Source organism: Mastigoproctus giganteus, chromosome 8 (assembly GCF_048544385.1).
Source record: "Mastigoproctus giganteus isolate SK-2022 chromosome 8, ASM4854438v1, whole genome shotgun sequence".
In the NCBI taxonomy this organism is placed as follows: domain Eukaryota; kingdom Metazoa; phylum Arthropoda; class Arachnida; order Uropygi; family Thelyphonidae; genus Mastigoproctus; species Mastigoproctus giganteus.
In genome coordinates, this window is record NC_143582.1 from 55,513,207 (window position 1) to 55,526,981 (window position 13,775).

At 34.2% G+C, this 13,775-nt stretch overlaps 1 protein-coding gene across 1 annotated transcript in view; it reads right to left on the reverse strand.

Annotated features, from left to right (window-relative positions):
• Positions 1 to 705: 705 nt before the first annotated feature.
• Positions 706 to 13,775, reverse strand: part of PolQ (DNA polymerase theta) — a 277,127-nt gene continuing 264,057 nt past the window's right edge. The window contains exons 22-23 of the mRNA XM_090380240.1: positions 4,577 to 4,840; positions 706 to 929 (exon numbers count right to left, since the gene is read on the reverse strand). Of these exons, the coding sequence (XP_090236366.1) occupies positions 706 to 929; positions 4,577 to 4,840 (488 nt within the window). The remainder of the gene's footprint in view (positions 930 to 4,576; positions 4,841 to 13,775) is intronic.

Consider the following 13,775-nt stretch of genomic DNA (forward strand, 5'->3'; position numbering starts at 1 on the left):
ACTTTTTGTAATGCATCCTTGCTTTAACTTCCTATACAATATTTTATTCTGCATTGACATTATTGTAGTCTTTTAACTTCAACTCCTTTGCATTATACCTTTGCAACTACTGCATTTTGTAATTCCTCCTTACTTTAACTTGTTATGCACTTTTTTATTTTGAATTGTAATTGCATGTTTTAAATTTATTTATTTTTATTTTGTAAACTGTAATTTTTAATTGTATTTCTAACTATTTGTTACCCTTTTAGGCCAAACTCAGTTGAGTTTAAAAACAACACTGTGATAAATACATGTAGTGGGGTGCTTGTCTTGTTCTCTTGTAACCATTCCAATAAACATACTTAGTATTTGCACATAGCCTGGTAATGTTTTTGCTTTACATTAATAATATCATTTGCTACAGAGGTTTATTTTATATTTTTTCAACAGTATAACTTCCCACAGAGATAAACATCTGGTATACAGTTCATTTTATGCTAATTTTAAAAGCACCCTCTATACACATATATACACAACTGATTTCATTTTTGTCTATTAATTTACAAATATCATAACTTAAACCTATAAATAAGTCATACTTTTAATCAATATATCCATTTCATTTCCTAATTATTTTAAAGTCAATAATGCAATTTGTAAAATAATCACAATTTGTAAAATAATTGTGAATTTATCCTATAAATAATATCTTTAAATATATTATTATAATTTAATTTCTTTAAGTGTTGACCAAGTTTTACCAGTTTTAAGTTTTACAGGCAATTTTACATCTAGTTTTACACATTCTTCCATATTTTTCTTTACAATCTGTACAACTTCTTCTAAATCGCCTTCTGCAACCTCACAGATTAATTCATCATGTAACTGAAGAACTATGTACCCTCCAGTTCTTGATTTACAAATTCGATCTGTGCCACATTTCTTTGCTGCAAGAAAGAAAGTAAGAAACATTTCATGCTGAAAATTACACACAGTACATCCACTTAGGCTAAAACACATGACAATTTATAAGGAACACTACTCCCAATCAAGAAAACCAAATGTATAGCTGTGTACATGAGCCAACTACAATCATTTACAACAGATTGCAATGACAAAATGGGTGAACAATGTTACCCAACTGACTTTAAATGTGGAATCATCAAAACAGTTACTGAAGAGCAAGTTCCAGTATCACCTTAGGAGCAGTGATGGTCCTAAGGAGTAACAAGAGCATACCAGGAATGGTTAATAGACAAGAAAACAAACAGTAATTATAATATATGAGGATAAAAATAACTGATCAATAGCCAAGGACACCACAGGCAAGTCAGGAACACGTATGCATAGATCTGCAATAAAATTAGATAAGAGCTCACTATAATAATTATGTTATCATGCGTTACTGCAGTGTTGGTTAATAGTTCCATTCAAATCACAGAATCAATACTCATAATAGAAGAAACTATTTGAAAGAAAAGTTGAGCTCTGTATCTTCATAGATGATATCCACTTTGCTAGATTCAATTCTCCTGCTGCTGTCAATTCATGCAATTCATTAACTGTGTAACACGTTTACACAGCTATCAATTTCTAACTTTCAAATAAAGTAGATGATTAGGTGTAAAAAACAATTTTTTTTTTCAAATTAAAAAAAAAAGTTCATCACAAAAAAAAAAAAAAAAAAAACGAAAAGAGGTTTTTTTGGAAAAAAAAGCAAGAGATTTTTCTAAAGTCCACACTGTACTAGAAATTAAATTTCACTGACCACATACACATTTTATATTTCAGAAAATACACATGGCAAACATGATTTGTGATAGTTTGTTATATTTCAAGCTTCTTTGTGCATTTCTCAGTTCCCCAACCAAGGATCACTGTGCATCATTTCTTTCATCTTTAATAATGATTTCTGGTAGGTTCTCACACTAACACTGATAGAACTGGTTCTGAAAAACATCTGTTGCTTCATCTATTTCTTTATATTTAATTGCGCCAAGAAGTATTGCAAACTTGTCCACAAAAAATTTGAAATTTGGAAATGTTGCACTGCTAATTGACAAAATTTGTGCTACGTGGAAGATTTGTAGACTATATCTTGTAAGCTGTTCCTCATAGGCTAATGCTCGGTGCTCTTCACCAATGTAGTTGCTCTTCTTTGTACTTTCTCCACAAATTTTATATTTTTCTTTAGATGCGGTCTATAGACCTGGGGGCCACATCTCAAGGCCGCACCATCGTCCTGTAGAGAAGGATAATTACCTCCTTCACTCTATCCTATTCTCAATTTCTATCCTCCTTGTCACCTACTCAATCTGCATATTTACCTTGATGTGTTTCACTTCCACAATCCCCAAGCCTTTCTCATCTTGAACATCCTTTACTTCCTCTCCCCTAATCTATAAACTTGTCTGTGTGGGCAGACCAGTGGTTATAACCAGTCCTCACCCACATTAGGTGGAAAAGATATAGGTTCGAATTGTGTCAACTCTCAAGGAACTGTTACTCCATGGATGAGTTAGTAGGCCTCAGGCATGGATAATGTCTCCATCCTCGAAAACTAGGGGTTTTTTGTCCAGTGAAACAGGAAAATCAACCAGAACACACAATTTATGCACATAAAAAAAAAAAAAAAAATTCTGTACCAGGTACACTGTGTCCTGCCGCTAGCATATTTAACGTGTTTTACATTTAAGAATCATCGGCAAGCATTAAAAATATTTTAATTTTCAGATATTAATAAAATTCATGGATAATAATATAACAATGTATATAATTTTTATATTGAAGAGATTTAGTTCACGACTAAATACACCATCTATAGTTGTTCCATTTCATGTAGTATTTATCAAAAGATCTGATGACATATCTAAGTTGAAGTACATTTTCATAAATGTGCAGAACTCTTTTCCAGGCCTCAGAGTTTAATTGTAAAGAAAAAAATTACATTCAATCTGAAAACACCAGGTGACTTGAAACCAGATGTGCTTTCGAATTAACACATTTTCCAGTTTCCAAAAGCTTTTTTGTATCTTAAAATCTTAATATTTCTGTTTCTAAATTCCTTAGCTTTCCAATGATATGCTATACATTATCCCACTTATTATATGAGAAAATTTCCTTGATCACATGCTCATATTTTCCACTATCCTGGACAAACTACTGCAATTTTCAGAGGTTTGAAAGTTTTTCCTCTAGTATAAAGCTAAGATGACACTTCATGCAAAATTTCATTAAATTTGGTCCAGTATAAGATAAATTATTGTTGCCATCATACAAGTTATAATAATTTGCTTCTGCCGGAAGCTGAAGATGACGTCGCTTCCACAACGCTTTTCGCATAATGGTTTTTCATTACAAAATTTTTGGAATAAGGCCAGTAAAAACCTTTTTAATGTTAAAAATGTTCAGTAAAATGTTCAGTAAAAAATGTTAAAAACTGTACTCAAAAAGTAGTAAACCACTTAATTCTGTGTTAGCCTATACATATATATATTTTAAAAATCTTAATATTCCATCTACTTTTTTTTTTTTTTTTTTTTTTTTTTGATTTGGTAGTTGTTGGCGCATCGGCTTCTGTGGCCATATTGCACCTCCCAAGGTTTTTGCAGTACTTTGATCCAAGCCCGAGGCGGGAATCGAACCCGCGACCTTTGGGTTGCCGGGCAGGTACTTTACCCACTCGGCTAGCCCGGTCGGCTTTCCATCTACTGTTTGTGACCACCCTAGATTATATAATTATTATCCCTGTATATCTGAGCTTTTATAGTTCATACCCTTCATCTTTTCAAAATTGAATTTTCATTTATTAATAACTTGTTTACAACTGTTGTGAACTTTGCAACTTTTCCAGTTTCATCTACCTTCACATAGTTATAACTTTTAAAAATATTGTGCAGGCAGAACATAGAATTGGAGATTAAGATGCAAGCAAGCTGTGGTATTGTCAATTCTTATTTTATGGCACATTTGTTGGAGAACCAAAATTTAAAGAGGAGCTCATGGTGGAAAAAAAATTTTCAACCCCACAAAAATGAAATCAGCGACACAATCTGAGCAAGTAATAGAATTTATGCAATTTCCAACCAGAGAAACCAAGATGGACAGAACAGAGGTAATGAGATTACTAGGTGACCAAGATGCCACCTAGAGCATTATCACTATGTTTACCCTAGCAGAGGATCTAGTAGCTGGCCTTCAAAAAATTATACCCTCAAAATATAGGCAATGTCAGAATGAGACAGTGAAAATATCTTCTATGTGATAGAAAAGATTATGATTATCTGGATGCTACAGAACTAGACAAAAGCAAGCAGAGATAAAATTATGGAAAATAAAAAACTAATTTCATGTTACACAAATGTTTCTTATTAATTTTTTTGCGAGTTCAGATATGTAAGTATCAATAATTACTAAGATTTATTTTAACTTGAATTTGAATGTGAACTGGTAAGGAAATAGCATCAACTTTCCATTAAATTAGAAAATAAACTGTAATCTACTCCATTTAATTTCTTCATTTATTTTGTTTTCTTTTCTGCTAAAAATAATGTATGACAACCCAAAGAAATTCAATAAAGAAATGCAAGTTTACCGCAGTTAATCTTGATTCTGTGAGGTATTCTGGTATCAGGGAATGATACCTGTAAATTCTTATCAACTTGATTCATGGCTACCTTGAACACATCTGCTGCCGAACCCTGTACTGTTGTGTTAACAGCCTGTCTCTCAGCCTGATTTCGGGAAGAAATGTTGGTGCTTAATATTGCTGGTAGATATCGCCGGCGCCCCGCCAAAGTTTGGACGTAGCCCTCTTTACGACAAGTAGTGATTACATGCAGCAAGTAATTTTTGAGAACTATAACAAAAATTAAATAACTAGTTAGGATACAGTGATACCAGTAATTATAATTTAAATCTCAATTTGCAAGAATAATATTTATCAGAAAAATTTAATGATAAAGAAATGGCCGTGTGTAGGAAAAAAGAAGGTATAAATTTAACATAACTACAGTGTATACGCATAATTGATATTTATATGCAATTCTGCAGACCTTGTGCTGGTATAACAGAAACAAGTTAGCAATGTACACATTGTATTAAATTACAAGTGCACTCCAAACTCATCACGAATCAGAATATATATATAGTGAGGCGTCGGTGCTGGCAATTACTCGTGAGGTCCAAGGCTAACTCTATAGCATGCAGCTCAGCAGTGAATATACTGCATTCAGGGAGAACCTGCTTAGATATTGTAGTCTGAGAAGATGGCAGCAGACCCTACATATGCTGACTGGGCTAGCCGGATGGGTAAAGTGCCTGCCTGGCAACCCAAAGGTCGTGGGTTTGAATCCCGCCTCGGGCTTGGATTAGAGTAGAAAATGCAAAAACTTTGGGAGGTGCATTATGGCCACAGAAGCCGATGCGCCAACAACTAATAAAAAAAAAAAAAAAAAAAACCCTACATATGATTCCGACTTCAAGCCATCTGTGTAAACTGGCAAGTCAGAAAGTTCAGCTTGGTGTGCAAAAAAATAGAGCTGCAGGTAGACAGATGAAGAAATATTAGACTTTACACAGTTCGTAAGGGAAACATCACATGCTGGTATTTGAGCATGCCAGGGTGGAAGGTGTTGCTTTGGTGGTTGGGCAATCTTGTCTAAAGTGATGTTAAGTTCTCCGAGTAGCTCTTGGACATGGGTACTGAAGGGACGATTGGCATCTGAAGTGTTGTACAAATTTTCTTAATGTGGCTGAAAAAAGAATGTCCATGTAGGATGGTCTGGTAGGAATTTTAGTTTTAAAGCATACTTTAGAGACAACTGCTTACGTTGGAGCGATAATGGTGGTTCATTTGCTTCTATGTACAAGCTATGGACAGATGTTTGAAATGCTCCAGCAGCAATACGAATACTGGGACCCATATTCAAGTTTAGATCACATAAATACTTGGTAGATGAGTAGTAAGGTGCATCGGTCTGCACCCCAAGATGTAGAGGAGAGAGCACAGAGAATGTTCAAACCTCTTGTGCACTTTGTACAGGGTTGACGGATATGTTTGAGAAAGGTCAACTTTTTATCAAATGCAAGTACCAAGAATTTTGTATCTATCTCTACTGGAATTGTATTTTGTCTAAGCTTCAATTCAGGCTTAGGATGAAGATTATGTTTATGACAAAAATGTATGCAAACGGTCTTTTGTGGTGAGAATCTGAATCCATTAGCAAGTGTCCAAGAATTAAGGCAATCAAGAGCTTGTTGCAGTTGTCTTTTAATAACCCTCAAGTAGCATGTCTGAGAAAATATGCTAAAGTCATCAACGTAGAGAGTACTGTTTACAACAGGAGGAAGGTGTTCTATGATGGCATTTACTTTGATGCTGAAAAGTGTCACACTTAGTACTGATCCTTGAACTACCCACTCCATTTGGCAAAAGGGAGAGAGTGAGGATTTTACACAAACTTGGAAAGACAAATTGGCCAAACATTTTTTAATAAAAACAGGTAGATGCCCTCTCAGACTGAGGTTATGCAAGTCTTTTAAGATGCCAAATCTCAAAGTTGTGTCATACACTTTCTCCATATCAAAAAATATAGACACCAAGTGTTCTTGTTTTGCATCCTGGCTTGGGAAAGGCGAGAATAATTATCTTATGCCAGGAATCTGGAAACTGCTCCTCTAGGAAGATTATACAGAAAGAGCAGGTAGTCCATGGATTTTGTTGTTAGATATTTAATCATTTCATAATGGATAAGATCTAGTCCAACAGCCTTCATAACTTGCCTTCATAAGAGTTAGAGCTGTTTTTAATTCTTCTATGGTAAAAGGCCTGTTATAAGGAAGGGAATCCATAGATCTGAAGTTAATTGGATGTTTTTCATTTTTGACTTTCAGGACCAGGAATTCTGGGGGAGTAAGAAAATGTTGAAGACATAGTAGAAAAGATCTCCCAAAGAGCATTGGCTATTGCAGTTGGATCTGCAATAACACATTCATTCAGAACAATGAAGGGTATGATGTATATTTTCACTTCATTTTCCAGATTCTGCTCAGCAGTGCTTTAGTGCTGGTCGACTGGGTAATAGCAGATGTGAAGTAGCACTAACAGAAAAGCCCAATAAACTGGGAACTGCAAATTGTTTTATGGTAGTGATCTCCTCTGCTTGCACTATCTCGCCTCACGAAATTTCTGTTCAAACAGAAAAATGTGAACTCCCGAAAACACGAATCTGCCACATATCACCTGTTATCTTGTGAATACAGTGTCTCTCCGACCAATACAGCTACAGTAAATAGGAAATACAGCTCTCACACATTTGACATTTTCTAAGCTTCGTAAACTTGTATGTATTGCTGTGCAGCTCACTACATTCAGCTTGGTGCCAGGTTTTGTGTTCACCCAGTGTTAATCGCAGACGAAATCGTGCAAGAGCGAACGTAAAAATTGCGTTATACTCACATTGTTCTATAATATGTATAAGTTGCATTGGAGCAAATTCGCATTACTAAAATGCACGTTATAGCAGAACTGACTGTATCTAGAGGAAAAGCATACATCAGAAATCAAACAACTGTGAGACAGAGTGGAGAGACTCTGTAAGAGATATTAGAAGTCGGGGTAATCTCTAATAGAGAAATATAACCTTGTCTAGAAATCCCAGTACCATCAATGAACAGCATAGGAGCAGCACTCTTTTTTTGCAAAAAATAAGACAGGACTGAGTTTCAGAAATATTGAAGCTAATTAAGTATTCTTTGTCCCAGTAGTAGGCAGCTATGCACAGGTTTACTTTCTCAAACTGGAAAGTAAAATGTAGTGTGCACAGCTGCCTACTTTTGACTCAAAAATTTAATGATCAGGTAATTGTAAGCAAGAGGAAACAATATACTAATTTTATAATAAAATGATGCAGAAATGTTTACCAAGATATGCTTTGAAACATTATCTTACTTAGGATTTCTCTTTGGATTTTCTGTTAGACATCAACTGATTTTGACTGCTTCAAGAAAAACAGTCGCAAATTTTAGTCTCTTCAGAAATATTGAATCAAAGTTTTGTTCATAACAATCGCGCTATCCTCAAGAGCATTGCTAAAGTTCTTCCAAGAAAGGGAAGATACAAACTCAGCTTTTGTTTTTTTCAGCAGGCTACATATTCTCTCACACTCAGCACTGATGTGAGGAATTGATAAAATGTCAAGGATGACTTCAATAATTTGTTATCTTTCAAGCTTCCTTGTGCACTTCTCAGTTTCCCAAACAACAAAAACCCACTGAACATCAATTCTTTCTTCTTTCATAATGATGTACGGCAGGATCTCATACCGTAACTGACAGCACTAGAAATAGAAGAAGCAACGGATGCAAAACCTGTTACTTCTATTTCTTTATCTTTAATGACACCAAGCAGTACTGAAAACCTATCCACAAAAAAGTTCATATTTGAAAGTGCACTGCCAATTTATGAAATTTGTACTACTTTGGCATTTATAGTAAAATAATTTTTTATTGGGAAATTATGCATTAAGTAGTCACATGCAGCAATAAAATACTTCCTCAATGAACAACAGAATCTTCTCCTGTTTCACTCTTCATGACTTTGGCAGAAGAAATGCCTAAGGCTAAGTCAGAATCATCCTTCTTGTTTAGTCTGCAATGTAATAAACATCCAAAATAGAAGTGTAACATTTAAAAATTGTTGGATTAATTAATTTGCACTTTTTTCAACATATATTGGAGTAAAAATCTCAAGACACAAATGTAAGATACGTTGGAATTTTCAAAGCACAGCATTTAAAAGAAACAAGTAAACTGCTAAATTCAAGAGGAACAACAGACTAACCAGACTTCCTGCATGAATGAGGATAACATGCCTAGAATTTAAACTTGTTCGGCCTGAACAAGTTTAAATTCTAATCACAAACTTCTGTGAAGTTTGTGATTTAGATATTTTACTTGGAGAATTCATTAGTTTGTCTTCTTCCAAAAGTTCTTTTGGATCATAAAATGGATTTGTATATGAGTCAATAGCACTCAGTAGTGATCATGTGTCATACTTTCTAATTTAGTAACCTTGAAAAGTGCTCAGCGCTCACTTCTAACCACTTTAAAAAGAGGTGTCAAAAGCTACCACTGTTCTAACAGTCTAGTTGCACATTTAACTAAAGACAACTAAGGTGTACACACGGACATGTTTCAAATGCTTCAAAATCGGTTTTACTTCAGTTGCATGCATCATGAAATTGTTTAAACCTTTCTTTCTCTATTACTTTTCTATATAGCAGCATTTCTCAGACTGTGAGATGTGAACAAGTGTTCCGCGAAAAATCTTAAATAATTAAAAAAATAAAATAAATAAATTTTGCATATTTTTAGCATACACCACTTTTGTAACATTATAATATTTAACCCAGTTAGTGACATAGATCTGATAACGGAGGAAGAATTGGAAAAGGCATTGAAAGCTACAAAAAATAGGAAAGCAGTAGGAATGGATGGTATAAATGCAGAACTGATCAAGTATGGAGGAAGTTTTTTAAAAGACAGGATACTAAATTTATTTAATAAATGTTGGGAACAATATAAAATACCAGAAGAACAGAAGATAGCAAAAATTATTTCAATATTTAAAAATAGGAAATAGAAATGATACAAAGAATTATAGAGGGATTAGTATACTAAATACAGTACGTAAAATGTATAGCAAAATAATAAATAATAGAATTAAAATTATCTCTGATGAAATATTAATAGAAGAACAGGCAGGATTCAGAAAAGGAAGATCATGTACAGATAATATATTTATGTTAAAACAAATAATAGAAAATTTAAAAGAATTTAATTTAGCATTTATAGATTATGAAAAAGCATTTGATTGAGTAAACAGACAAAAACTATGGGACATATTGAGTAATAAAGGATACCCAAAGCATCTTACAAAAATAATACAGAGTTTATATCAAGGAACAAAAATAGTAATAGATACAGGTAATAAATTAACAGAAGAAAGTATAATAAATCAAGGAGTTAGACAGGGACGTAGCTTGTCAAACAACAAAACGTTGTTTAACATATTTATCGAGGATATGATATGTAAATGGAAAGAAGAAATTAATACAGGTATATATTTAAATACAAAGAATAGGAATAATAGACTGTTATTTGCAGATGATCAAGTAATTATTCAAGATAGTGAAGATAATTTACAAAGAGCAGTATTTAAATTAAACAAATAACAGAAGAATATAAAGTTAAAATATCAACAATGAAAATCAGAACAGTGGCTTTTAAGGGGAAAAATACGGTGAGAACAAAAATAGTTATAGACAATAAAATATTAGAATAAGTAAAACATTTTAAATATCTAGGATGTGATATAATATATGATGTCGAAGAAGACATGAACCAGAAATTGGCGAAATTTCAAAATATATGTGGATCAATAAAAAGAACTCCGGCTAAGAAAACAAGGAAAGAAACACAATTGAAATTTTACAAAGTAATGGCAATACCAACACTTCTTTATGGTTCTGAAACATGGATACCGAAACAAAGAGACATTAATAGAATACAAGCTGCAGAAATGAAATTTTTAAGATATGTTAAAGGATATACAAAATTAGATAAAATACCAAACGTAAATATTAGAAAGGAATTAAATATTTACTCAATTAATGAAAAAATTATAGAATATAGACAAAGATAGAAAGAACATGCAGAAATAATGGAAGATAATAGATTCCCTAAATTAGCTTACACATATAGAGCAAAAGGAAAAAGAGACAGAGGAAGACCGAAGGAAAGATATGCAGACCTCTTTGAGATCGGAACAGGCAGATCGCTTAATCCGCAAAGGAAGTTAAGATAAGATAATATTTAACATAATTTTTTTTTGGTTATTAATATACTGGCATAGACCGCAGAATCAAATAGACTACGGAACACTTTAATTTTCCAGGCTTTGCATAGAGGTAATGACACCTACAAAAAGGTAGCAATGTAGTGATTTAGTATGGCAAGTATGCCATTCGTACGCGATTTAGCCTCGAGTACAAGGGTTGAAGGAGAGGAGGAAGTGAACCGATATCATAACTAAATTCACTTCCTTGTATAAATTTTTTTTTGATAATTATTAGTATTTCAAAATATTATTATTAAAATAAATGACCATGGATTTGTGGTTGAAAAAAAAACTTTAAAACGAGAAGCAAAGCACTTGTAGTAGTGCAACTGTGGTCGATGAAAATGAACACAATATTGTCACACTTCAAAGTGAGGATGAAAAATCGCAGCGTTTTGTTCCCCAGAAACCTGAAGTGAAAAAACAGGAACCAACTAATAAAAGACCAAAACGAAAGTATAATGACAGTTATTTGAATTTCAGTTTTACATGTGTTGGAAATAAAGATGCCCCTGATGCACACTACGTCATATGTAATAAAATATTACGAAATAGTTCTTTGGATCCCGCTAAACTTGTGTTTCGTGAATATGTTGTGAGATGAAAAGTGTTCCGTGACTAAAAAAGTTTGGGAAATGCTGCTATATAGTATTAATATAATAAATATAAATGCAACAAGGCATAATACTATAAGAGCTTAAAATTATACTATTAAATATAGGTGTAGATACACCATAGATAGTTCTTAAACGAAACTACAATTGTAGTGTAAGGGTATCGTTTTAATTGTATCTCATATTGTGATCATCCTTCACAATGAGTTACCATATATTGCACTACCTCAAATAAGTAACGCTTCACTAATAGAGAAGACTACTGTTACTTATTCTTGGTGGGCACCATCACCCAGACGGCACCATTTCAAGGCTTGTTGACCTTTCATCGGTAGGTAAAATAAGTAAATAAGCGATCAACACACTTGAATAGTCCAGCCTCAAATCCCTCCCTGCTGCCCCCTTGCTTCTTTGCCGCCCCCTCAGGTAAACCCACTGCGGGAACCACTGTTTTAGACTATTCACATGGGGGTATGTTCAGGGTTACTAACAGTTCCACCATCATGAAAGTGCAATTAGGGAATTTGGTTGTTGCAGAATGACGGACCTTCACCAAAATTTGGGACACTTGACAACTGGGACTTGAATATCAAGTTCCATCAGCATTTTGGACTACAGGTAGCAAAGTTTAGAGGAATGTCTGTGAAAAGTCTCAGGTACCAAATTTGATTTTCTTCTCTCTTAACCTGGTCAAAACTGAGTTTAGATTTATTAACAGCTGTTTTCAATATTTGTGCCATTTGATGCTTAAGTAAAGCTTGAGAGGTAATTTTACAAGAAACTATTGAGAAGTGCTCCAACATGCAGGTTTCCAACACAAAATGGAAGACAAATTGTATGTTACAAAGGCACCAGTCTATCTTGTTATTTGGTTTTTAGGAGAATTAGCAACTAAAGCCATATTGCTCCGGGGATATACGATGGTTATTCCGACCTTTCCGCATCTTCCGTATTTGGTAGTCACGGGCTCGAACCCCGGTCTAATCAAGAAGCATGTGCTATGCACTGCCACTCCTGCCCACCTGGCTACGGAGGCGCCACTAGTCTATCTATCATATCTATCACCGTGCAAGACTTTTGCCTTAAATTTACTTGACTTTGTTTTACCTACTGCAACATCTCACATATTGTGAATACAGGAATGCCTGAAATCTGGCTGTTTGAAATGCAGATTTTTTTTTAAGTGGGCTATTTCAATTTGTTACAAAACTGGTTCTTTGATAGCGCTGAAAGTGGTCTCCCAATTCAATTATATTAAATTAAATTCACATATATTTAAAAATATGCTTTCAAAAACTCCATTGGTAGTTTAGCACTTATGCATTTCTTTTTAGTGACCAGTACTTTCAACTGCTTTAAGTAAACATGCTATTGTATTCCTCACAATAGAAATTCTGCTGGCTTCCAAACAAAGTCCGCAATTTAACAAGAAGGTTAAAATTTTCCATGAAATATTATGCTGTGATCAGATCATTATCATCAATCAACTTATGTGACATTCGTGATGTATCTCTGTACTCATCTCTCAGTGGTCTTCAATGACTTGTGACTATCATTAATGCAGTTAGGGCTGTCATTATGTGTATTTATTTGCTGTGAAAATGATATATTAGTTAAATCTTTACACCTTTATAAAATGAGAAAGAAGTAAGCTATATTGTTGGCATTGTGATGGAAAAAAAAACTTTCAGAATAGAATTTGCTTGATGGCTTGCTGCAAGAGGCACAAGGCAGAAAGATAAAACCTTGTCCCTCTGTCTTCCTGGTGTTTGCCCTAATTAGGGCCGGCCATGAGGATCAGACTTTAGCATATGTCAATGGGTTTGAACCTAACATTCAGTTTAGATTGGAGTAGGAGGTAGATTCTTTTCTATTATTCTTGTGTGTAGTAGTCAAGCACGTGTACCTTTAAGTGAAGCCTCTGTATAGGAGGCCAAAACAATTCACACTTTGCCACAGCCGATGAATATGCCCACAAGGCATCCAAATGCTAATGCTTGGTTTTACTAAGTACAGCCATATCTAGACAAAAAGAGATCAATTGTATAAAACATTCTCTGAAAATGTGCCTTTCCCGAGAAAGTATACTGGACAAGCATAGTTCATTCCTCCTGCCCTTGTTTCAGGCTGTTAGTGATGCCATTTATCCCATCCTGCCCAAGCCGTCCTGTATTATTGCACAGATTCTGCAAGAGAAAGGTGTCAAGTGCATCTGACTTCTGGCCCATAATATCTTGTCAGTGATCTCACAGGTGAAATCACCATTCCCGCTTTTCATT